Source organism: Camellia sinensis, chromosome 2 (assembly GCF_055761805.1).
Source record: "Camellia sinensis isolate YWXY chromosome 2, ASM5576180v1, whole genome shotgun sequence".
Lineage (NCBI taxonomy): Eukaryota > Viridiplantae > Streptophyta > Magnoliopsida > Ericales > Theaceae > Camellia > Camellia sinensis.
Genome location: NC_138962.1, coordinates 184,870,528 through 184,894,128, shown reverse-complemented (window position 1 = coordinate 184,894,128; position 23,601 = coordinate 184,870,528). Strand labels below are relative to the sequence as shown.

The 23,601-nt window shown below is 34.4% G+C and overlaps 3 protein-coding genes across 7 annotated transcripts; all 3 read right to left on the bottom strand.

Moving 5' to 3' along the window:
• Window positions 1-1,135: 1,135 nt before the first annotated feature.
• On the bottom strand, window positions 1,136-1,672 carry LOC114287911 (uncharacterized). Its single transcript, XM_082913273.1, has one exon. It carries the CDS (start codon window positions 1,670-1,672, stop codon window positions 1,136-1,138), a length of 537 nt encoding a protein of 178 aa, XP_082769399.1.
• Window positions 1,673-5,774: 4,102 nt separating this feature from the next.
• On the bottom strand, window positions 5,775-12,166 carry MTACP-1 (mitochondrial acyl carrier protein 1). The gene is made up of 2 exons (XM_028231373.2): window positions 11,657-12,166; window positions 5,775-6,195 (listed from the first exon to the last, which is right to left on the bottom strand). The coding sequence occupies exons 1-2, from the start codon at window positions 11,855-11,857 to the stop codon at window positions 6,019-6,021; spliced, it is 378 nt and encodes a 125-aa protein (XP_028087174.1). The 5' UTR covers window positions 11,858-12,166; the 3' UTR covers window positions 5,775-6,018.
• A 2,014-nt stretch (window positions 12,167-14,180) lies between these two features.
• LOC114287909 (vesicle transport protein GOT1) lies at window positions 14,181-23,329 on the bottom strand. 5 transcript variants are annotated; one of them, XM_082916370.1, is made up of 9 exons: window positions 23,137-23,216; window positions 22,495-22,574; window positions 20,717-20,916; window positions 20,355-20,563; window positions 16,262-16,353; window positions 16,053-16,133; window positions 15,500-15,597; window positions 15,333-15,414; window positions 14,181-14,535 (listed from the first exon to the last, which is right to left on the bottom strand). In XM_082916370.1, the coding sequence occupies exons 5-9, from the start codon at window positions 16,268-16,270 to the stop codon at window positions 14,497-14,499; spliced, it is 309 nt and encodes a 102-aa protein (XP_082772496.1). In that variant the 5' UTR covers window positions 16,271-16,353; window positions 20,355-20,563; window positions 20,717-20,916; window positions 22,495-22,574; window positions 23,137-23,216; the 3' UTR covers window positions 14,181-14,496. The 5 variants fall into 5 exon arrangements, with proteins under 5 accessions (XP_082772496.1, XP_028087172.1, XP_082772497.1 ...); XM_028231371.2 differs by lacking the exon at window positions 20,355-20,563 and having other exon boundaries at window positions 23,137-23,307; XM_082916371.1 differs by lacking the exon at window positions 20,355-20,563 and having other exon boundaries at window positions 23,208-23,288.
• Window positions 23,330-23,601: the final 272 nt, after the last annotated feature.

The window sequence follows — 23,601 nt, the reverse complement described above, 5'->3', positions numbered from 1 at the left end:
GAAAGCACAATAGCCTTCCATAAACCAATCAGAGCATTGGGAAGTTTAATCAATTCAGTATGACCATAGCAAAAGAAACTGGGCAGCAATCCAGTGAAAGAAGGAATTATCTTAGCAAAGGGTTGTCAAAGAAAATTATAGTATCTAAAACATGTAGTAAAGCCTAACATCACACACTAATGCATTGCAGTAACATAAAGAAATCAAATGCTCAAGTTGGACAAAAATTCATCTGATTCAAATGACGAATTGACCTTTACAGAACATCTGTGGGCCAAGAATGAATGGTCACATATACAAAAACAAAGAGAATGCAGTAGCAGTTTTTAAGAATCCATTCATCAATACATATTGCTCCTCTAAGTTGGTTTTGCACTTTTCTCTTCTCATCAAGAGACCTCACCCCACATCTAGGGCAAAAGGTTCAACAGGACTAGTAGATCCCACAACAATTATCCAAAAATAAAAGATTACAAAAAAAACTATGTCAATAGAAATAACATCTAAAAAAATGAAGGCAGACACATCAAGAATTGTGCCAATTCATTGACGCTATGTTTGGTTGGGAAATTTGAAAAGAGATTTGAAAAGAGAAAGAGCAAATGTGGCTGAAATATAAATAAAATATACCTACATTTCACACGCCTTTTTCCTTTCTCTTTCCAAATTCCTTCCCAAATCCCTCAACCAAACACAACGCATGAGAGGAGGGAAATATTAGATCCTTTTAAGTAGAAGCATAGGAAACATTGCAAAGCAGCCTACCAACTACACAGACAAAACTCCAATTATTTCCATCCCATCCCTTAACTGGGATAAAATTCTGTACTAATACCCAAATTTGAAGGAAAGGACTTGAACACTTGTTTTGAAGGAAAGTATAAGCAAATGAAACAGGATTGAAACTCAAATCAGAGGAATTAGCTAATATTAACTATCCATATTGTCTAAGCTATCCATTCAGAGGAATTAAAGGAATATTAACTATGCATATTGTCTTAACTATCCATTTTGTCTAAGCTATCCATTCATATGCTACCAAAAGCTCAAAAACCAAATACATTGCAGTAAGTAGCATAAACAAATGCTCGAGTTATTTGTCTGATCGAAGTGACGAATTGACCTTTGCAGAACGTTAGTGCTGATTGTTCAGTTCTTGTTGTTTGAATCCTTTGATCGAAACCAAACTCTCTACATAGTGAAAAGCTCTGAACTGAACTCCATTGATTGGAATATCCTTAGTCTCTCCACTTTGGGGGCTGTACAAGAATATCCTTCCCCGTGCATCTTCTGCTATAATCTCACCATTCTTCGTGCATTGTAACAACCAAAACCGTTCAACACCCATAACAGGTCCAATCACAAATTTCCTACACCAATTGCTCTCACCGCCACAACGATCCTCTAGCATCCACACATCAACACATGGGTTGCCAGGACAACACACAACCACAGCAGCATTATCTTTCCAATCCATTAATTTCCAGTCAACAGAAGTCCCGTTGTAGAACCCAGAAAAATCGAGCGCCGGCAGCATGACAAAAGCCTCATTTTGAACATCAAACCATGTGAAGCAAAGACAATGATTTGAAGCAGTTGAAAGCAACCAATACGGAGCTCCATTGACAATCACCTCACAAGACAATTTATGGATATGAAAGCGCAAATCCATTACCTGAATCTCTCTCCAACAATCAGAAATTGAAGAGTATACCTCGACTCGGGTCTGTGACTTGAAAGAAACTATCCTTACGACCTTGTAGTCACTGGAAGAAGTAGTAGAATGGAATCGGAATCCGAACCCGAGAGAGAATTGAAAAAACCTACGAGGAATTTTGATGGAGGGAGGGGGGAGAGATTTGAAGAGTTTGGTAGCAGGGTTCCAGAGGAGGAGGATGATGCGTCGATGGCAATGGAGTGGATGGTTCGAGAGACAGACACAGGAGGCCATTGATGGAGCCGATTAGGTGTAGATCGCGAGTGCGGTTGGGAAAGGGGTGGACCAGATTGATAGGGTTTTCAGACGATGAGGGCGATTGCAACAGAGAGAGTGTGGAGGAGGAGGTGGTGCGGTGTTTGAAGGTGAAAATGGTGGTGGTGCGGTGGTGGAGGAGGTGGGAGGAGATGAAGGTAGGGTTAGAGATGAGGTGGCGGAAGGTTTTGCATACGCACCTGAATCGAACGAGAGATTTGATAGGGAGACGATTGAGAATGTCGACGATGATGTCCATGGGGAGAAAGAGATTGTAGTCCGAAGACGATGACATTGCATCATCGGTGGCCTCTGTATTTCTTTCTTGATTCGCCATTGTTGCTTCTTTCCAAGAATGGGAATAGAGAGAGAAGAGAGAAGAGAGAGGAAGGGTTTTCAGAGAGGTTTTTACACACAAGAAATCAATAGGGACCCCAACCAACTTCAATGGAGTTATTGGTTGTTGTCACCGTCACGTGTATCTAGTGGTGTTGTGATTAGTGGGGGATACGATCGATAAATATATATTGAATAAGGGAAATGAGTGGGAGCACTAATTAGTGCTACCATTAATGATGTGACAATAGGTCTCACCATGAATGATTTGATATTTTGGTCTTGGTGTTGTATTTTTTTTTTTTTTTATTGAGTGTCATGTCATTAGTGGTCTTTTTAGAGCTACAAAATTAGTGGTCTCTATCATTGTTGATTGAATAATTAAAAAATACGAGGGATCACGTGATGTCTCTAAATAAAAAATAATTTTTTTTTGCGCAAAAACAATGACGTATGTATAAATTATTAAGAATAATGTTTGAGAGTTTGAATTTGGCCCCTTAATCCTTCTAATTTCTAAAACGATGTCATTTTGGGGATTTTTTTTTTTTTTTCTTTTTTTCTTTCTCCATTTTCGACTCTGAAACAGGAAGAGGGAGAGAAGTAGAGGGGAGGGGAAGAGAGAAAGAGAGAGAGAGAAGACGATCGTCGATCGCTGATGCCCAGTCGCCGATCGTCGCCCAGCCGTCGGTCGTCATCGCAGCCTAGCCCCGCCGTCGCAGTCCCCTCATTCCTCCTCCTCCTTCCTCCTTCCTCCTTCCTCCTCCTCTTCTCCTTCTCTACTTCTGAAAGGCCCCCTCTAGTCCCCTCTTTCCTCCTCCTCCTCCTCCTCCTCCTCCCCCTCCCTCCTTCCTCCTCCTCTCCTCCTTCTCTGCTTCTGAAAAAAAAAAAAAAAAATAGGGGGATTCGGGGTAGCTCATTTCGAGCTACCCAGCACGACTCAATTATTAATTGGTCTGTGACACTTAGATGACCATCTTTAGGTCAATTACATATATCTAATTTGTACATAAATGTAAATTTTTTATTTTTTTAAAAACACAAATTCAATTTGTGTATAAGTACAAATCAAGTATAATACTTAGAAAAATTATTTATAAGTTCTATTAGGGAGACTTATGCTACATATAGTCATACTAAAAAATTTATGTTCCCATAAGTTATGTGGGAAGTTTGTTGACACGTTTACCATTAATATTAGTTGTTAATATCATAAATAATAGTAAAACCATATGTAGGAAATTGAATGTTACCATAGATCATATCTATATAAACCGTAACGTAACGTGATACCTACATAAACATAACGTAACACTTATAAGTAACGTGACACCTACATAAACGTAACGTGACATCTATGATCTATGGTAGCATTTAATTTTCTATAAAGGAAATTGAATGTTACCATAGATTATATTTATATGAAACGTAATATGACACTAACATAATCCAGCAACATTTTCACATTCAATTTAAAAAAATAAAAATTCATTAAGTTTGCGAAACGTTACGCTACGTTTATGTAGGTGTCACGTTACGTTACATTTTATATAGGTGTCACGTTACGTTACGTTTATGTAGGTGTCACATTACGTTACGTTTATGTAGGATCTTGTGGAATATATTCCTATCTAAATAGGACTTGAGACTCTATAAGAAATTACACAGGACTTAGTCTACCATAAGTGTCTGAAAAAGAACTTATAAATAAGTCTCTCATAATATTTTTTTTATTTTTTTTAAAAAAAATTATAAACTCGTTTAGTTAATAAAATTAAATTAAAAGTCATTATTTTTATATAATTTTTTTTTTTTTTTGAAATGAAGATTGTCATTATTTTCATATATATATATATATTTTTGAAATGAAGATTCTTTTTTGAGAATGTTAAAAATATGTGATTTTTATGTATTTATTTCATCAAATTAACTTTTATATTTAAAAAATAATAATTTAAAAACATAACTAAGCATACTAATACTTTTTATTTATTTTAAATTTTTATTAAACATATTTAATATTAATCTCATTTTAAAGATATATTTTCAATGATATTAAGACCTGGTTTGGCATCTTCAAAATAACTTAAAAAGTCAAAAAGTTATAAAAAAAAGTTAAAAAGTTATCATTATTCACAAAAAAAAAATAATAAAAAAATTAATTTTACGCAAAAAATAATAAAAGTCAGTCTGACGTCCCACAGGGTGAGGTTGATTTTTTGAAAAATTGTATAGGTAGGGTGCACAAGCAGCACGCTGCTGTTCGGCCCATGGGGGCCCATCACGGGCCCCGTTTTGATAATCTGAACCGTTTAATGTGTAAAACTCGTCGAGTATTATATTCTTATAAAAAATCACGTTGATCGAATATCGCTAACTATATGATCAAATCAATTTTGTATTTAAAAAAAATGGGTGTTGTTATAATTAGCAGTTGAAAAAAACTAATATGATCAGATAACTATCGATATCTGATCAAAGTAATTTTTTACAGGCATATATTACTCGACGAGTTTTACACATTGAACGGGCCTCCAAGGGCCGAATAGCACCATCTAATGCAATGTCTGAAAAGTAAGAAATCATTTCTTAGGATCAATTCAGGCTCGCAGACAGTATGCCGTACAACTTACAGTCCTAATATTCTCCTACACATTAATTTATACAATTTTTTAATACACATTTTTTCATAAAAAGTTAAAAAGTACACTTATCTAGGACATTCCAAATAATTCCTAATTTTATAAAATTAAAATTTTATCTTAAAAATTATATATATATATATTATATAAAAATAAAATAAAACAGATTAAAATAATTTTTTAAATTTTTTTATTGGAAATGAGAGAGAGAGAGAGAGAGAGAGAGAGAGAGAGTGAACTGGTGGGACATATACGTGTCAGTGAGGATGAGAGAAAAGGAAAGTCAGAGAAAAGGGGAATGAAATTCAGTTTGAATATGTTTTGAAATTTTTTATTGTTTAAAGAAACAAATCTATGCCATTCATTTTCGTACGGGTGACGTAACCCCATCTTAAAACAGTCGGAGAGACAGGCTGAAGCAGATCTGGACTCTCCCAAATTGCCCATCTAAGGCCCTGTTTGGAAATAAATTATTGTAGTAATTTTTTGACTTTTTATAAAAGATATATAAAAAAATAGAAAAAGAGATATATAACAATTTATAGTGACTTTTTTACTAAAATATATAATTGACAAACGAGGCCTAAGATAATTATTAATCAATTTTTAAAATCAATTTATATTTCTCATTCAACATTGCCCAAAACAATTGCATATATGCATAGCACTGTTGCATTTATTTTTATTTTTTTTATTTTGCCATATCCTGGGTAAAAGGTCCCAACAGGACTAGATCCCGCAACAACTATTACCCAAAAATAAATCAATGCAACAAAAATAAAAGGATTACAAAACCAAGTAAATGAAAATAACATCTCCAAAAACAAAAGCCAACACAACTAAAGATCATGCCAATTCATTAAGAGAAGAAATATTAGATCTTGTTAAGCAGAAGCATAACAAACATCCACTCATCAAACAAAACTCCAATTATTTCGACCCCTTAACTGGGATCAAATTCTGTACTAACCCAAATCAAAGAAAGAAAGGACTTGAACAGTTGTTTTTGAGGAACAATATAAGCAAGTGAAGCATGATGGAAACTCAAACCAATGGAATTCAATAAGATTAACTAGCCATTGGATGGTTATGGATATACTCAATTGCAAGAAAACAGGAGTCAATCTTATCAGCTTCTTTATCTGGAATCTCTAGCTTGAACTCCTCTTCTAGAGCTATTACAATCTCCACAGTATCTAAGCTATCCAATCCCAAATCCTTCTGAAAATGGACATCAGGAGTCACCTGCAGATAAAGGCAAAAGAAACTGTAATTCCAATAATCTCTCTCCATGGTACAAGTGGAGCCAAATATAAAGTTACACCAAGTTATGAGAATCTCGCAACGACATAATTATGTGATGCGGATTAGATTTACCAATGAAAAAAATTGCGTTTGAAATTTGAGGTTCAATCAAACCAAGAAGAAATCCATATAATATCCGTTCCAAAATATTAGGCTCTTTTGGAGAAGGGAAATCCTACTTGCACAACAAAAAGAGTTCATTACACCCCTAAATTTTCAAAAAATATTATTACACTATTGCCCCTTAACAAAATTACCAAACAAACTCCTAAAACCCTAATTTCTCAACAATTATCCTTTCATCATCATCTCCATAGCCCACCACCACTACCACTACCACTGCCGTTGGTGACTCTCCTTCCCATCTCCGGCGATCCACTCTACCATTTCTGCCTCCACCAGGCGTCAAATCCCATCAAAGATGACCCTCCCCAACCCCCACTCTCTCTAAACAATGATTGAGAGAGAGAAGTCAACCCCTTTCGCTCACCGCCGCACCTATCACCATCTTTGCAAATCTTCATCATCGTAGTGCGTCCCTCACCACCGTGACTCACTGCCATCGCGACGATACAAAAGGGGAGTGAAGAGTGAAGAGCTAACGGCAATGTCGAGGTTGAAGGATTGCGATCGCGATGGCTAGGGTCGCGGATGGCAGTCACTTGCAAAGGTAGGGGTTGCGCAATGGCAGTGGGTTGGCGGTCGTAGGGGACTGCGATGGCAGCGGATCAGCTGTTATGAGGTCTGCGATGGCGGTGTGTCAACGATTATGGGGGCTACTAGGCAAGTCACAGGTGGAAGGAGAGCAGTGAGAGGTTGTCAAGGTGGCAGAAACTGGCCGGAGATGAAGGAAGTGATGGTCAAATGGTGGAGGAGGCTAATGGTGATGGTGGTTGTTAGATTAGGGTTTGAAAAAGAAGAAGAGGGGTAAAATTAGTATATTGAAAAGTGTAAAGAGAGTGTAAAAATTTAATGGATTGTAATGAGAAAATGAGTGTAAGGAGATAGAATAGTGGCGTAAGTAGAATTACTCTTTGAAGAATTCAACTTTTTTTTGTAGTACAATTATTACACTTAAAAAATATTAACTTTCCAAAACTACCCTTTGGTAGTACAATTATTATACTTCAAAAATAATGTTAATGAATTTAAAAGAATGGTAAAATAAGAATTTATGTTATTTTAGTCCTTAATTTTTGAGAAGGGGCAACCACTTTATGCACTATGCCAAAGGTTAGGTGTGTACCCAATCTTTCTCCTCCCAAACACACATTAATATGTACTAATTGGATGTTATTTTTTTTTATATATATATATTTTGAAACAGAGGGAGTAAACTCTAGAAATCTGAGGTCAAAAATAGTGTTGTCAATATGGAACCTTTTTAGTTCTCTTTTTCATCTAGGACTTCTTTTTATTCTTTTTATGAAATTATAAGACATCTCTGTAGTTCCTCTAGTTTGCTGGCAACATTAATTTGTTGTTTTCTCTAATGCACAGTGGTATTCAAGCCTTCTTTAGTAAAATCTACAACATTACTCTACAATACATGTGTGTGTGTGTGTGTGTGTGTATAATAAAATAAAATAAAAATTGAAATGTGGGATAATCTTTTGGGGAAAGGTTGGACATCAGCCGCATTACTGAAACCAGCTCAAATAATAGCACTTAATAAAGCAGTTAAACATAGATGTTCACAAATTACAAAGACACCAAACTAAACAATTATCAATGGTAGAGTAGAAATTAGAATAAATTGAAAACCAATTACAACTATATGTCATTCATAAGCTACCAAAAGCACGACAAACTAATTTCCAATGCTCTGTAAATTGTAAAGCACAATAGCCTTCTATAAACCAATGAGAACATTGGGACGTTTACTCAATTCACTATGACCATAGCAAGGGAACCTGGGCAGCAAGTGGAAGTTAGTCATAGAGGAGGCGGAGGTTGGATGGGATACCCAAATTTTGCTCTCTTTTCTATTATAATCTTTTACTTAATTCCATATTTATTGTCTTAACCATCATCAATTACCCCTTTAACTAGTTTGTTATCTTACTTGACGAGTATAACTTAAGGGAGTAGTTAAGAATTTGTCTTAACCAATCATCAATTATCCCTTTAACTAGTTTGTTATCTTACTTGATGAGTACAACTTCAGGGATTAGTTAACAGTTGTTACTTATCTTGATTCAAGATCAACCAGTTGATTTATCAATTTATCCATTCAATTCCTAAAGCCTCAAACTATGTTTTTCATATCCCCAATTTATTTTAGAATAAGAATGTGGCAATTCATCAATCATCCAAAATGACATACAAAAGCACTCATCTCAACATATCAATATGCAAGTATACAAAATAGAATGCAAATAATAAAGAGATGAAGATGAAGATTCATAGATAAATAGATGAACACCAAGATTGACAGTGGTACAGCAACTTGCCTATGCCCACTCCTGACCTTCCCACCGGCATTATCCAGTAAGCAAATGGGTTTTCTCCAAGTAATTTAAACATTTACATCCACTTCTTCAAGGGTTTTTACAAGGATACCCTCAAACCCCTACCACAATCATACAATGGTTTAGGTTCACACAACAAAATAGAAACTTCCACCAACACTATGTTAGATTTTATAAAATCTAAAAAATGGACTTCGACAAGGGGAATTGTACCCTTTGCCGCAATATAGTCTCTATGTGAGACAAGTGTGGTATGGTATGTGCTAACAATAGTGAGTTTGCTACACTATGGGATGCATATTGTACCTTCCTATGTTGCATGGACTCACATACGAACATTGGGTGCGGGTGCACATCCAAACATTAAGGGTGTGTTTGGTTTGGTTTTGAGAGAGTGGTTTTCAAAAAAAAAAAAATTTGGGGAGAGAGTTTAAAAAAAAATTTAGTTTGTTTGGTTGTATATTTTGAAAGTAGTTTTGGAGTTTGGCATGATTTGATATTTTGTTGTAATTGAGTAGATGTATGTGAGAAAAAAAGTGATTGAAAAGGAAAGAGGAAAGATAAAATGTGATTGATTGATGTGTAATAGAGAGAAAGTAATTTTGAAAATTTTTTGAGAAAAACCACAAACCAAACAAAATTTTGAAAAAAAATTTCAAAAACTACTCTCCCAAAAGCAAACCAAACAAGCCCTAAACCTTCCTAAATCTAAATATTAGGATATTGGATATGTATCCAAAAAATGGGTACAAGTATGCGGACATATCATGAACACATAAATACTGCATATTGCATAATATTATTAGAAAATATGATGTAAATTATTTAGATATATACTTGAAATTAAACAGGATGCAGGAAAAATAAGAAATTTCTCTTTCTCATGCATGTGAAAGACAAAATATTTTTTACTAGCAATATGAACTTCTTTTGCAAATAGCATATAAAATTAAAGGAACCAACTGCCTACATTGGGTGCAAGTGTCAAAACACATATCCCACACCCTTACTTTTGTCATATCTGGTAGACACAGGTACTATGAGGGGAATAGAGAGTTCATGTAACAATGATGCCTTCCACAAGCAAAGAACTTCCAAGACTTGTTCAAGACATGACAACTACACTCTCTATCCAACGTAGGATTTATGCTCAAAATCTGTATGAGGGCGTATAGGAGTTGTGATATAGCTCTTGGTGCCTTCCACACATCAAAATACTCCAAATGGTTGTTGAGGTTTATATTGCCAAGTTTTCATCGGCTACCTAACGACTTTTTTTTTTTTTTCCTTTTGAAAGGTTCCAAAATGTGGCCAACCATATTTCATCATGGTCAACCATCTACCACTATGGTTGACCACAGCCACTAGGATGGTGGAACTTCAATAATATGATTAACCATTTAAAAAATATATATACAATTACAGTTGTTGAGTTTCATTTTTTTTTTTTCTTCCCAATTGTCCTTTGTTATTAGCTGCATTAAAGCATTTTTATGCATGTTTTAAAACTCATTCAGCATTCTTTCAACCAAGATCCTCAATCTAAGAAACTTCAAGTACTTAGCTGATTATTACCCAACTTCTCAACAAGGCTATTTGTTATAATCATCCAAACAGAAGGATGTCTAAATCTATTAAGCACAAAGTCCATATGTTTCTTCAGGCGAGTGACAGTTCTTCTAAAGCACAGATGTCCAGAATCTCATATCATCAGTGAGTCATTTTTTCCATGTGTATGCAATGCAAGTGGTTCGTTCTTTCATTATTCAAAGATGGTGTTAAGAGCCAAGAGATTGGACAATAAAGAATATTTCCCAACTTCTCAACGAGGCTATTTATTATAATCATCCAAACATAAGGATGTCTAAATCTATTAAGAACAAATTGGATGTTTGGAGTCTCACATCATCAGTGAGTTACAAAGACTTCCATTTTTTTTTTCATGTGGATGCAATGCTAATGGTTCATTGTTTCTTTGTTTAAAGATTGTGTTAAAATCCAAGAGATTGGACCAGAAAGAAAATTTCCTCTGTTACAGAAAGGGCATACCTCCTATTAGGCTGCAGCTCCTCTGAAATTAAATAGGACCAATTACTGCATACACAGTCTAACAACATGGCATGGGCAACCAACCATATCATAAATCCCAGTACCAAAACACCCTGATTTGCAGGGCCAGTTATTGTTGGAATTTTTACATCCAAAATCATCATAAGGAAATCTTCTTCAATATGCTTGACATATCAAATAGTAACTACTTACACAACTTGGTCAAGTAAAAAGTAGCCCAATCCTATCATAGCCTAGGTATTATCAAAAATAGTGGAACTAAACTTCAAAACTTTACCTTAGGCCATCTCCAACCCTTATACTTTTACTCAAATTGAGTAGAAGTTTGAGCAAAAATCTTCATTTGAAAATTGCCAAAAGTACCAATTTTTTAGTGGACGCTAGGAGTTGGGAATAAAGGAGAATTTTGATAGAAGCACCTATGTGTCAAGTTTCGATTGGATAGAAATTTGAGTAAATGAAATGGGTCTCCCTTGATTTGAGTAAAACTCAATTTCGTATAGATTTGAGTAAAAAAATAGAGGGGATTTTAGTAATTTTTTACTCAAATTTAAGTTTGAGTCAAGATTTGGGTAATGGGGTTAGACATGTCCTTATTATTCTAGGGTTTCCACATTCCTTTGTTAAAATCAACAAAGATCCATCATTAATATTATCAACACACACACACACACACACACACATTTCGTAGCAATGAGGCTACAATTCATTCAAAATAAAAGATATGAGATCTCATTTCTCGTCTTAATTTACAGGGAAATCCCAGACAGTTGATTTCATTATTATTTTCGTTTTTTTCTTGATTTCCTAGGTGTTCTGAGCAACCAAACAGGGACAAAGAGAGAAGGGGGTTCACTGACCTTAGAAGGATCGACTTTGGGGAAGCTCTTGACGACGTCGAGGACTCTGTCGATAACCTCTTCCTTGGTGATGTGATCGTCGTGAGACGACATCGATCGGACGGTGCTGCAGAGGCTCAGTTTCGATCCATTCAGGGTTAGGATTTGAGCAACAGGTACACGAATGCGTCCAAGGATGGCTGCTCTCAAAGCCGACGCCATCTCTCACTCTCTCGATTCCTAGTTGGAGGCAATAGTGATTCAGAATGACGACAGTTTGGGTTAAAAATTGAGTAATTAGGGAAATCTTAATCGCAACTACCTAAAATTTCATTACTCATTATTTATGTTATTTTTAATTTTTTTTTTAATAAAAATCAAATATATTAAATATGAATGGAATTTATATTTGAATCGCACAAATGATATCTATTTAAAAAATTTGTAATGTGCAAATAAAAGTTCTCATTATTCACTGTAATTTAAGTAGGTAACCATTTGTAATCCTCCGGCACATAAGCATATACTTATGGATTTTTATTTTTTAAGAGAAGATATGTAAAAAAAAATAGAGATAGTGATCAGACAATTTATATGACTTTTTTTTCTTTTTCTTTTTTCACTTTTTTAGGCTTTCTCCAAACTTAGCTTGAAATATCTTATGAGTGGAATATGTTAACTTACTTTTATTGAGTAATTAGAAAATAAAAATGACCTACATAAATATATTTGTAACATTTTATTTGTCAAAAAGAATCACGTAAATACCTACTACCAAACTATAAATAAATTTTGGAATACCTGATCTTGTCATTAATAATACTCAATAATAATTTTTTTTGAACCTCGCACTACTTCTAAGTATAAGAGGATTTGATTGAAGTTCATCCATTAATAAAAAATTTAATTTTAGAACACCTCTATTTGATATGGCAAATTCAATATGTCAATTCAGCAGCTCTATTTTAACATATCAAATGAATTTCACCTGATGTGTCAAAAGCTGACATGAGTTTTAATATTACTCTTTCATATCAATTTTGACATGAAGATCACTTCATGCCTTTACTTTTTTCCTTCAAATAAAAGAATTCAAATTTTAGAAATAATAAATTGACGTATCGGGTGGAAAGTTTCAATATCAAATTAACATATGCTAATTTGTCATCCAAATCTTCAAAAAATTTTGACATACCAAATTTTGAAAGTTTGGATGAAAATACACTTATAATCAAAGACTATTATCATATATAAAAAAATAAAAATAAAAAAACCTTTACATTCATTACCCATCCAACCACCACCACTTCCATATTAGCACCACATCCTCGCCACGCCCATTGGCCACCCTCGCGACTCTCTTGCCTTGAAATTCTCTCTAGAAAAGAAGAACGAGAGAGGAAAGAAAAGAAGGCCAAAAAAGAAAAGTGTTGGGTAGAAAAAGCAAGGGAGTGGTTAAAATTGGGAGTGTTTGCACTGGCGGAGGAATGGTGAGAAAGGTGTGGGAAGGACTGGGATGGCAGTCGGAGGTGCAGTAGGTGTAGGTGTTGGTTGAAATCGATGTGGGTTAGTGTTTACAATGTCAAGAATAAGGACAAAAGAGAGACGCTTTCATTGGAAACTGAAAGAAAGGTATAAATAAGACAAATCCTATGTTGACAGGGCTCAATTTAAACAAACTAAATCAACAAAAATGAGACTTGAAGTCTCATATTTCCACCTTTCAAGTTTCAACAAAGTGGATCTTCACAAAAAAAGGCTGTAAACTCATTTTTACTAATTTGATAGACCATAATTAGTCAAGAACAAAAATGACCACCAATACAATTGACACAAAATGAGAGGAAATTCAATACAGTGGTTATACCATGTCATTACACCATCTAGTAAAAATATTAGTAGTTGTGATTGTCAATTATATTTGAATAGTAAGATTCACCATTCCAAATTTGATTTTATTATTAGTTGTTCATACCGCATGTCAATTACCAATTTTTACATTTAGTTATCAATTGTTCATACCGCATGCCGATAATAATGTGGTATTACCAATTTTTACTCAAAAAGAGGTGTGGAGCCTTGAGGATGATGAAAGAAACTAGTTTTGGACTTTAGTCAAGAACATATTCAAGTTTGTTGAAGAAGTTGGGAGCCACCTTGCAAGGTTTGTGGATGGCTCGTGGATTGTTTGGCACAATTTTTTCGCTGTGTTATCTTGGAGTCCAATGCTCAAGAAGCATTGGATATTGTCAATGCTCCAAACACATCTTGCTCGAGTCCTTCGCAACATGCATATTTCGAAGCAATCATCCCTTTACTTGATCAAGAAGCAAATCGAGTAGCCGTATGCATTAATCCAATGATATTTTAAGCTTCTGCATTCAAATTATCAGCATATGATTATTAGTTTTTAATTTGTCAGAAGCTATGCCCAAACAAGAATTATCTCAAGTTCTTTGTCACTCTCCTGTTGCAATTAGGTTGCAACATTGCCACAATTTAGGTAAATCCAATACAACTAGCCAGTTTCATAATCACTGCAAACTACCAAAGAAGGTATCTTATTTGGATATTCATATGATGTGATTGGGAATTGGTTAATTAACCATTCCATTAACAGCCTAATATGCAACTAGATATCGACTGTAAAAGCAATATTGACAAACCCAGCAACAAAATAGAAGGGGTGCGGGGAATGGGTTGTACACATCAAAGCTCATTTCATCAATCAATTAACTAGCTAAACTGAAGAACCCTTTTGTACCAAGTGTGTAGTGATGCTTCGAGTTTCTGTCTTTGACATATCTACAAGCGGAACTTGTCCGCTCCAAATTCTTTCCTTCTAGTTTGGCTAAGGATCCTCACACGGGGACTCGTCTGCCTCTGCTCCTCTCAAAGAACTGCAAATACAAAAAAACAAACAAACAAAAATTTAGCTGCAAGTCTTAAATCAGTACAAGTGATGATAAAGCATGCAAAGTATTGGTTCAGAATGTAAAATGCAAAACAATGGGGAATGAATTTTGATAAATGCAATGATTTAAAAAATAAAAAAATCACATCGAATACTGGTTGGATCAAACTATGTAATGGCCTTAACATGGGAAGCGCCATGACATAATCAACTGAAACTAACCTGACATTCTAAACTTACTCATGCATGGTTGTTAGAATCATACAATTCAACATGAATTTTAGCCAACAGATTCAAATCGTGAGGTTGAATAAAAAATTGAATGAATCGTGTGATTCACTACAATTTATTGCAATTCAGTTCTTTTTTGTTTTTGCTTACATAATGTCTGAAACATCGTTTTCGCCTTTCCATCAAGGATATATATAATTTTATGTGCTTACATATCTACGACTTAATTTTATATGTAAATACATATCGACAACTTAATTATATTGTTATTTACTTCATTTCAACATTACATATGTACTTTTATATTTATATACATATATAAAATTATATATTATATTAAATAAAGTAAATTTTACGACTCAAGATTCATTATTATAGCAAACCGATTCACAATTTGATAACAATGCTCATGCCCTAGTCCATGCACCAATGGTCCCAATTTGAGATTATCTAAATATATACAAGAATAAAACATTCTATGAAGCATACAATCGAAAAGCACCACAATTTATTTTTGTCGAGAAAAGTATTCCAAGTGTTGAATGTTCATACCGATGTCACAAATGGTTGTTGGAACACCCAACCAACAAGGGGTAACCTCTGCAGAAAAACAGCCAGTGTTGGCCAGAAGCCGCTGCATAGTAGTATATTTCGTTAGAACACAACAAAATTTGAAGTTTGACATCAACTAATGAAGATCTGGGGACAATCAACAAAACCTGAAAAGGACGATAAAACCATATGTCTCCACAATCATGCCAATCATAGGCCATCCAATAAGGACGAAGAAGAAACCAACACCAAATGAAACTGAACCCTGTCAAGAAAAAGAGAAGCGTGTTAGCTTGAAGAATAAAGCTCTGTTTGTTTCGGTGGAAAACATTTCCCAACAAAAAATATTTTGTGGAAAACTTTTTTTGAAAATGTATTAGTGGCAGTGAGGTGGTGGCAGCAGGGCAGAAGTGGCGGTGGTGGTGTGGTGGTGGCAAGAGTGATGGGGTGGCGGTGGCGGTGGTAGTGTAGTAGCAGCAGTGGCAATGATAGTGGTGGTGGCAGAGGAAGTGTGGTTGCATTGGTAAGACGTTAGTTCGAAAAACGTTTTCCACCTTTTAAAAGTGGAAAAACATTTTCCCCTCAAATAGGCTTTCCGTTAGATTATCGAAAATATTTTCCGTTGTACCAAACGCCAAAAATGTGGCCCAAACAAACAGAGCATAAAGAAAAGAAAGAAAAGCAAACAAACAGCGAGAGAAGAAGAGGGGGGTTCAAAACCTTGAAGTTCTGGCGTTTCATGAAGAATTGCAGGGTGGACTTCACGCCAATGGTTAAGGTCACTCCAGACAAGAAGAGGATCTGATCATCAAACACAAGTGAGCAAATTTTAAGGAGGCAACAAACAAACAAAAATAATAAGAAGAAAGAAAAGAAGCATAACAAGAATGGAAATGTCAGATATAGATGAGAAAGGATGATTTCCTTACATTTCCCATTGCAAGAAATCCCTTGTCAAAGAAGAGTAAGATTCCAACGAATGTGAATATTATGCCAAAGCCAGTCAATCCTAGCCCGATCTCTGTTTCATGTGTTTTAAGGATGTAATTACTAATCAAGAAAACAGCCTATACTAACAAAACTTTTGAAACTATTACTAATCTAATAAATAAAGTAGAAGGTGATACCAAAATATCATAACAATTTCAAGTTAAAGTGAAATATGTTGGCAGCATTTGGGAGGTGAACTGTAGAGCAAAAGTAATATAATTCAATAATGCGAATCACAAACCTTTTGCACAAAAAGGCTTTGTTGATGCATGTTCATCTATATTTAACAATAGTGATACGCAAAGGAAAATTCTATAAAGCTTATAATCTCTCCAGCCACGCCATGAGATGGAAATATATGTTATAATACAAAAATAAATAAATAAATAAAAATGTTTGCTTCTAAAAGCTTTTGCTGATGCATATGCATATTCAGAAAGATATACTCAACTGAAAGTTCAATGATGCTAGTAATCTCTAGAACCACACCATGAAATTGAAATCTTTCAATTAAGTAATAGCTATAATTCTCTCTTACTAGGCCCACCAACTCTATTTCTTTTTGGCTTTCTCTCCATTTCTCAACCAAACAAAAGAAAATAATTAGGCTTTCTCCATTTTCTCTCCTTATTATTTTCCCTTCCTCTCTCTTCCCTTCCCCAAAGCCCAATACCACAAACAAACAAACAAACAAACAAACAAGTGATGTCTCAAAGGTCCATCTTGCAAAAAGTAAGGTGCCCCCATATACCCATACCCAACTTTTGGATGCATATCTCAATATCCTAAGATTTAGGTGTAGCAAGATCTAATGTTCGCACATTCATCCGCACCCGGTATTCATACCCGAGTCCGTGTAACATAGTTACATAGCCCACCACTTTATTTTGATTGAAGCAGTTGTTCTCGTGACTCAGCAAATAAGACACTCAAAGGGAATATATCTAATAATAACATCCTACCCCCATATACCCGTACCCAACTTTTGGATGCATGTCTCAATATCCTAAGATTTAAGTGTAGCAAGATCTAATGTTCACACATTCATCCGCACCCAATATTCATACCCGAGTCCGTGTAACATAGCCCACCACTTTATTTTGATTGAAGCAGTTGTTCTCGTGACTCAGCAAATAAGACACTCAAAGGGAATATATCTAATAATAACATCCTATTACTGATGCAATGGGAATCAGTTCCTAGAAGAAAACCCAATAGTATTGTAATAATTTATTATTTTTATCACTGTTTTAGCTGTTGTTGTCTTCTCGTTCGCTTGGAATGTGTTGTTTGGAAACCACTGTCAGCCAGCAGCTAAAAGCCCCATAACTTGAACCATAAACTGATAGTGCCTGAACCATGGACATCACTGCACACAACCAACCCAACCACCCGTCCTCCATCTTCAATCACCTTAATCATCGCTCTTTGAACTCCACACGATAGCCACTACCATCACCTTCATTAGTGCAACTTTTCTTTGAACTTACATCAACCCAACACTACTAACCAACAGGTGCAGAGAGGATAGGGCAAAGGAGGCAAGTCCCTCTAGCTTTCAAAGTCCACATTGAATGGACTGCTCCAAACTGAGGCTTCTAATATATTAGATACAATGGTCCCCCCAAGAAGTGTATGTTACAGTTGTTCGGTTTCACATCTCCTTTTATACAGAAGGCAAAAAATTGTATGAGAGCAATGAGAAGAGAATGAGGTAGTTTTAAAGTGACCTGTTGTTATATGAAAGTCATAAATAACAAGTCTCTGAGCTTAGAAGTCTCGTTCAATATTGGTTTTTCATAAATAAAATGAAACCAATGAGATACATTGAACTAATATGATTTAAATATGAAGGTCATTTTCTTTTTCTGCGTTGAGAGTGTTTTGTTCATGGTATAATTAACACAACCCAATCTAACAAATATTCATTACATAAAATACAAGTAGGCTCGCGTAAATTGGCAGACCCAAAAATGTAGGTTAGAGGGGGCCAAGTGATGAGCATGATTACTCGAGTTCATATCAAGGGTACAATTACTATACACACGCCTATCATAAGAAAATTTATGAATTTTTGTGGTGCTAATTACTAATCACACCAATTATTGTGTATGTCATTACGAAGGGACACGCTATAAGAAAAGTCTTAATTACGAACTATTATGATCATGTTATTAACATTAAGAAGTTGCAAATTTTTGCTGATTAAAAAATATGTGATGAATTTTGTGATTTGGTTATGAATCATTGTGACATAATTACAAGAAGACATGGTATACACATTTTAGGGATATATGTCTAATAGAATTTCGCTAATATCATACATATCTTCATCAATATATTTATCAAAAGTATTGGTTCACTTTCAAGTTAGAATCACGATTTGCAAATATACATGTAAAAAAAGAGTGTTTTTTGTCGGGACCAGCTTTCTTTACATAACGGGGGAGGGGGACAGTATTCATCACCTTAAAGAATGACAGACTCAATGTACTGACACTAAACAGAAATATATTAGCTTAGGAGGGGCCGCGGACCCCCTCAGCCCCCACTTGGGTCCACCATTGCATAGTTCATTAAGAAATGAAATCAACAAGAAACTTATCAAAAAGAAAAAGATGCTTTCACTTAAAAAAAAGACTACCATGGCCAAGTTTCTGGTTTCACCGGATAGTGATGCTTGTAAGGCCCACGTACAAGAGAAGACACTAGATTAGGGCAAAAAATACTAGAAAACAATTACGGTGTATTTGTGCACAATCAAGTCAACAAAGCCTTCACTATCATACACAGTCAGATAGAACATAGCATGGTTCTACATATCAGCCAGTATGCAGCGAACCAGCTAGTTCAAACCAATTTTTGGCCTTAAGATACAGATACTCCTTAGTATACCGTTGTGAATTAATACCATTAGTGAACCAGCATGTTTGTCTCACAAACCAATTTGAATCAGATAAAATCGCCAATATTTCATCGAACTGACCAGTTCACAAAAGTTTTAAATATCAAAAACTGAATAAATTAGCCATGGTCATTTGTGGGCCAGACCACAGAACACTTTTGGCCTGATCCACATACTACACACCTTAGGCCTTTCTTTTAGAAGCATTTCAAGACTTAGATTTTGGTATCTGCACTATGTGTAACACAGAAGTTTGGGGAGCTGCGTATGTACTAGGGGTTAGAGCAGTAGTAATTGAGTTCGACCAATGTGGGACTTGCATCTCTTCATGTGAGTTTGAAAACTTGAGTGGTACTTTGTTTTGGTATCTCATATCACCGAAGGATAAGAAGTAAATTCAGAACATATACCTTATTCTTGATAATATTGTAAAACTTGAGTTAATTTTTAGCCTTCAAATGCAAAATGACAAGTTATAATAAAAAAATGCAAAATCACAATTATAACTTTATAAGAATTATGTATAAGGTTGTTGCAAGTGGACTTTGTGTGGTGGATTTCTTGTAATTGATTTGATTTTATTATCTTATTAAGTAAAAATGATTCTATATATCAATAAATTGATTAAAATGTAACAAATTATGCTTAAGAGCCACAAAATTGTGTATCATTGAATTTTAGGGAGTTGTGGATGATTTTCAAAAAAGCACGACCACGTCACTTAATTCTCTTCTCAATACATATCGCTCAATACTTCTAATACCATAATATCACGATCAATATCAATACGTCTCTCAATACCGATATTTAGAACCACCGAACATAGTGTTAACAACATCAAAACCGCAAATAAAGTTATGTCAAACATATTTGATATAAATGCATAGTTTATGGAGTACACATGGTGCTACCCACAAATATTTATCATGTTCTTCAAACCCTGCTAATTAATTTACTAACTAACCTCTTCCTTTCCCCTTTTGAAATGCTTTAGAGGGAAGGGGATGATGGTGTAAGGAAACTTTTACTTACATGCATTTTACAAAATATCTCCATTATAAGGATCAAAGAATATAATAAGCAAGCCAATTGAGACAAGTAACTGAAATTATCAGAAGCTAACTTACAGCATAACCGTTTGCACAAAATACTAGAGATCTTGTGAAACTGAGCTTATTTTCTCAACAAAATCACAAGGCATCCATCTCACATCCTTTTCACCCAAGAGCTAAGGCACTCCCTTAGGAACCAAAGGTGACCATTAGACTAAATTTGCATAGTTTCAACTCAATTGAGACCCAACAATCATGTGCTTCTTGCATTCCTTTTGAAAAAACTACATATGGTTCAATGTATTCACCTTGTAATTAAAACACTACAGATACATGATATTCTTGCGAAAAGCACCATACTATAGATTCTTGTTGAAACTCAAATTCACAAACAATACGCAAAATTCAAGAAATTATCAAGCAACTTTAGTATATACCTTTTGGGATTTGCTCTCTCTTCTTTCCTTCCTAATCTTCTTCTTTTTTTCTTTTTTAAATGCAATTACAATATGTAAGCATGTAAGAAAGATAACTACGAACCAATCTCTTCCCAAATCATAAGACCAAGTCATGCATAAGGAGCACAAATGATTGTGAAGAGGAAAAATGTACAAGGGAGTTGGGATTCACGTGCAATCTACAAATAGAAGAAAGCATCAAGCAATATCATTTTTACCATAATCATTTTTGCAATAATTCTTCGTTCTTTTTTATATTTTCTTTAATTTTTTTTTTTTTTTTAGTTTAAGCAAATATAATTATAGAACATGAGCATGTCAAACTCAGACATCCCAAATCATATGACCAAAGGCAAAGCCAAGATTTGATTTTTTTTTTTTTTTTTTTCCGGGGGGGGGGGGGGGGGGGGGTTGGGGGGGGGTAATCAATAAATCACAAATATAAACTAATAAATAATGAGAACACTTTAAAAGTGTTCTAGGAACTTGAATTTCAATGACTCACCACTAAAAAATTGCAAATTAGACGTAGTATCACATAATTCACATAGTACTTGAATGGTAACGAATTATAGATTGCACTTATTTACACGTATTTTTGAAGTTTTCTCATACTAATGAGAGAAATGGTTAAATGAAGGGAAAAATTATAGTAGACACCCTTAAAAGGTGCATACTTTATGCCCACAATGATTTGTAACAAAATTACAATGGTTCATAACTTTTCTCACCACAATAGTTCGTAATGGTTCATAACTAAGATTTTGTTATCATGTGACCATTCCTAACATAACTACAATAGTTCGTTACCAACACCACCAAAAATTGTAACTTTTCTTATGATAAGGGAGTGTATAGTAGGTTTTCTTTTAACTAAAAGATGAAAACACTAATGAGAGAAAAGAGGGGGGAAAAAAAAAAGGGAGACAAATTAGAGTGAAAAGAAGAAAAAAGTTGTTTGTCCACTAAATGAGGAAAAGAGGGAAAAGAAAGAATTAACCGTTTTAAGGAAAAATTCCTTTGAAGGAGCCTTGTATATTTAGATTTAGTATATGAATAAAAATATAAGATATCAAGGAGGGGGTTAAGTATAATTAAACTATCTAAATTCCATATGCACAATAAGGAATGAACAAAAAATGCTTGTAAAAGAGGGAAAGAATGACATTTCCGCTGTATGATTAAACATTAGGTTCTTTAATATAAGGTCATCAAATGATACTTCTTCTTACTTCCTCCTCCTTTCTCTTTTTTCTTTTTTTTTTTTTTTTTTTTTTTTTTTTTGGACGGGGATGATATGGCACTTCAAACTAAAGACAGCGAGGTATAATATTGAACATTATTGTCAAATCACGAATAGAATCGTTAATTGTAAGATTCACTTTACTTAGCATACATATAAAACCATGTATATCAATATAATTAGTTGATTTCTTTATTTTTATTTTGTGAAAATGATGTCATTTCATTATGCAAACAAAACCGAATCGCTTGAATCACAATGAATCGTAGTTAATCGCAAATGAATCATAAAATTTAATTGCACGAATCAAATCATTTTGCTTGAAATTTGTATCAAATCGTATCAATTGAATCGTAAATCGTACGATTCTAGCAACCCTGATGTTGACTATCATGAACATTTATTTACAGAATACCAAACTTTGATCAACAAACAAAGCTCATCACAACAACATTTTCAGATCTCATCATGCAAAATTAACACTACTACAGAAAAGGAAATAGAATGGACTCACTTTTCATATCACTCGCCTCGAATGAAACCATTTTCTTGACAGCTAAGCAAAACTTCTAACCAGCAAACTTTTCAACCTTGCTGCAGCAGAACATAAGAGAAAGTAATGAATGGATTATTTTTAAAAATTAAAATAAAAGAATTTAAAAAATTTAAAAATAAAAGTGCAAAAAAAACTGTTGATTCTCAGATTTCTCATTGCTTAAAATGCAAGAATTGAAAGCTTTTCGGCTTGAGCTTTACAAACTAGTACAGAACATAATAACTTATATGATTTTCCTTTTCTAGAAAACAAGTCAACATAGAACGCATGCAGAATTAAATTTCCTTTTCCTCTCCTCGACTTTCTAGGCAACCAAAAACAATTGAATTCAGCGCAGAGCGAGTTAGGGTTTCTGTGCGTAAAACAACGATTAATGCAACAAGAACGGCATAGAAAATGTCGCAAACTTGAGAAATGAAATTCGCTTATCATGCAAGAAATCAACGTGCCAGAATCAGGAAAAATGGAGCAGAAATCATAGAAGATGAAAATGAAATGCAACCGAATCGAAATTGCAACTAGAGTTGTGAGTCTATGCATATATATATGTACGAATGAATATTTATACGTATGCATATGAGGACAGAGAGTGATGCATACCAATTAATCACTCAGGCGACGGAGAGAGAGAGAGAGAGAGAGCCTATGAAGACTTCGAAGTTTTCAATTACCTTCTGTATGAAAGAAGAAGGGAGGGGAACGATGCACATATGAGCAATTATTCAGTGCACCCTGCTCTTAATAATTTGTGTGCATATAAAATGGATTTACGGTGCGTTTAATTCATGAATTTGGGCAATAATTTTAAAAGGGTGAATCACAACCTTGCTTATTTCTACTTTTCAAAAAATACTTTTCAAAAAATTCTATTTTCATATTTTTTGTATTTTTTTATTAAATTTTTTAATATTTTGAATATTTTTTTTACTTTTTAGACACACTTGACATAAATACACTTAAAAGGTAAAAAAATTGTAAAAAAAAATCTTTTAAAAATTCAATAAATACTAAAAATAAAAAAAATACAAGAATTCAGTACATTTTTTGTATTTTTATGTATTTATT

What these genes read in the sequence shown, in the direction of transcription:
- LOC114287911 (XM_082913273.1), bottom strand. Translation starts at nt 1,672, where the DNA reads ATGGATTTGCGCTTTCATATCCATAAATTGTCTTGTGAGGTGATTGTC.
- MTACP-1 (XM_028231373.2), bottom strand. Translation starts at nt 11,857, where the DNA reads ATGGCGTCGGCTTTGAGAGCAGCCATCCTTGGACGCATTCGTGTACCT. An exon ending in CCAAAGTCGATCCTTCTAAG is followed by an intron (nt 6,196 to 11,656) that starts GTCAGTGAACCC and finishes CTTTATCTGCAG; the next exon opens with GTGACTCCTGATGTCCATTT.
- LOC114287909 (XM_082916369.1), bottom strand. Translation starts at nt 22,525, where the DNA reads ATGGTTTCATTCGAGGCGAGTGATATGAAAA. An exon ending in GATTTCTTGCAATGGGAAAT is followed by an intron (nt 16,134 to 16,261) that starts GTAAGGAAATCA and finishes TTTGATGATCAG; the next exon opens with ATCCTCTTCTTGTCTGGAGT. An exon ending in AACAACCATTTGTGACATCG is followed by an intron (nt 14,536 to 15,332) that starts GTATGAACATTC and finishes TTGTATTTGCAG; the next exon opens with TTCTTTGAGAGGAGCAGAGG.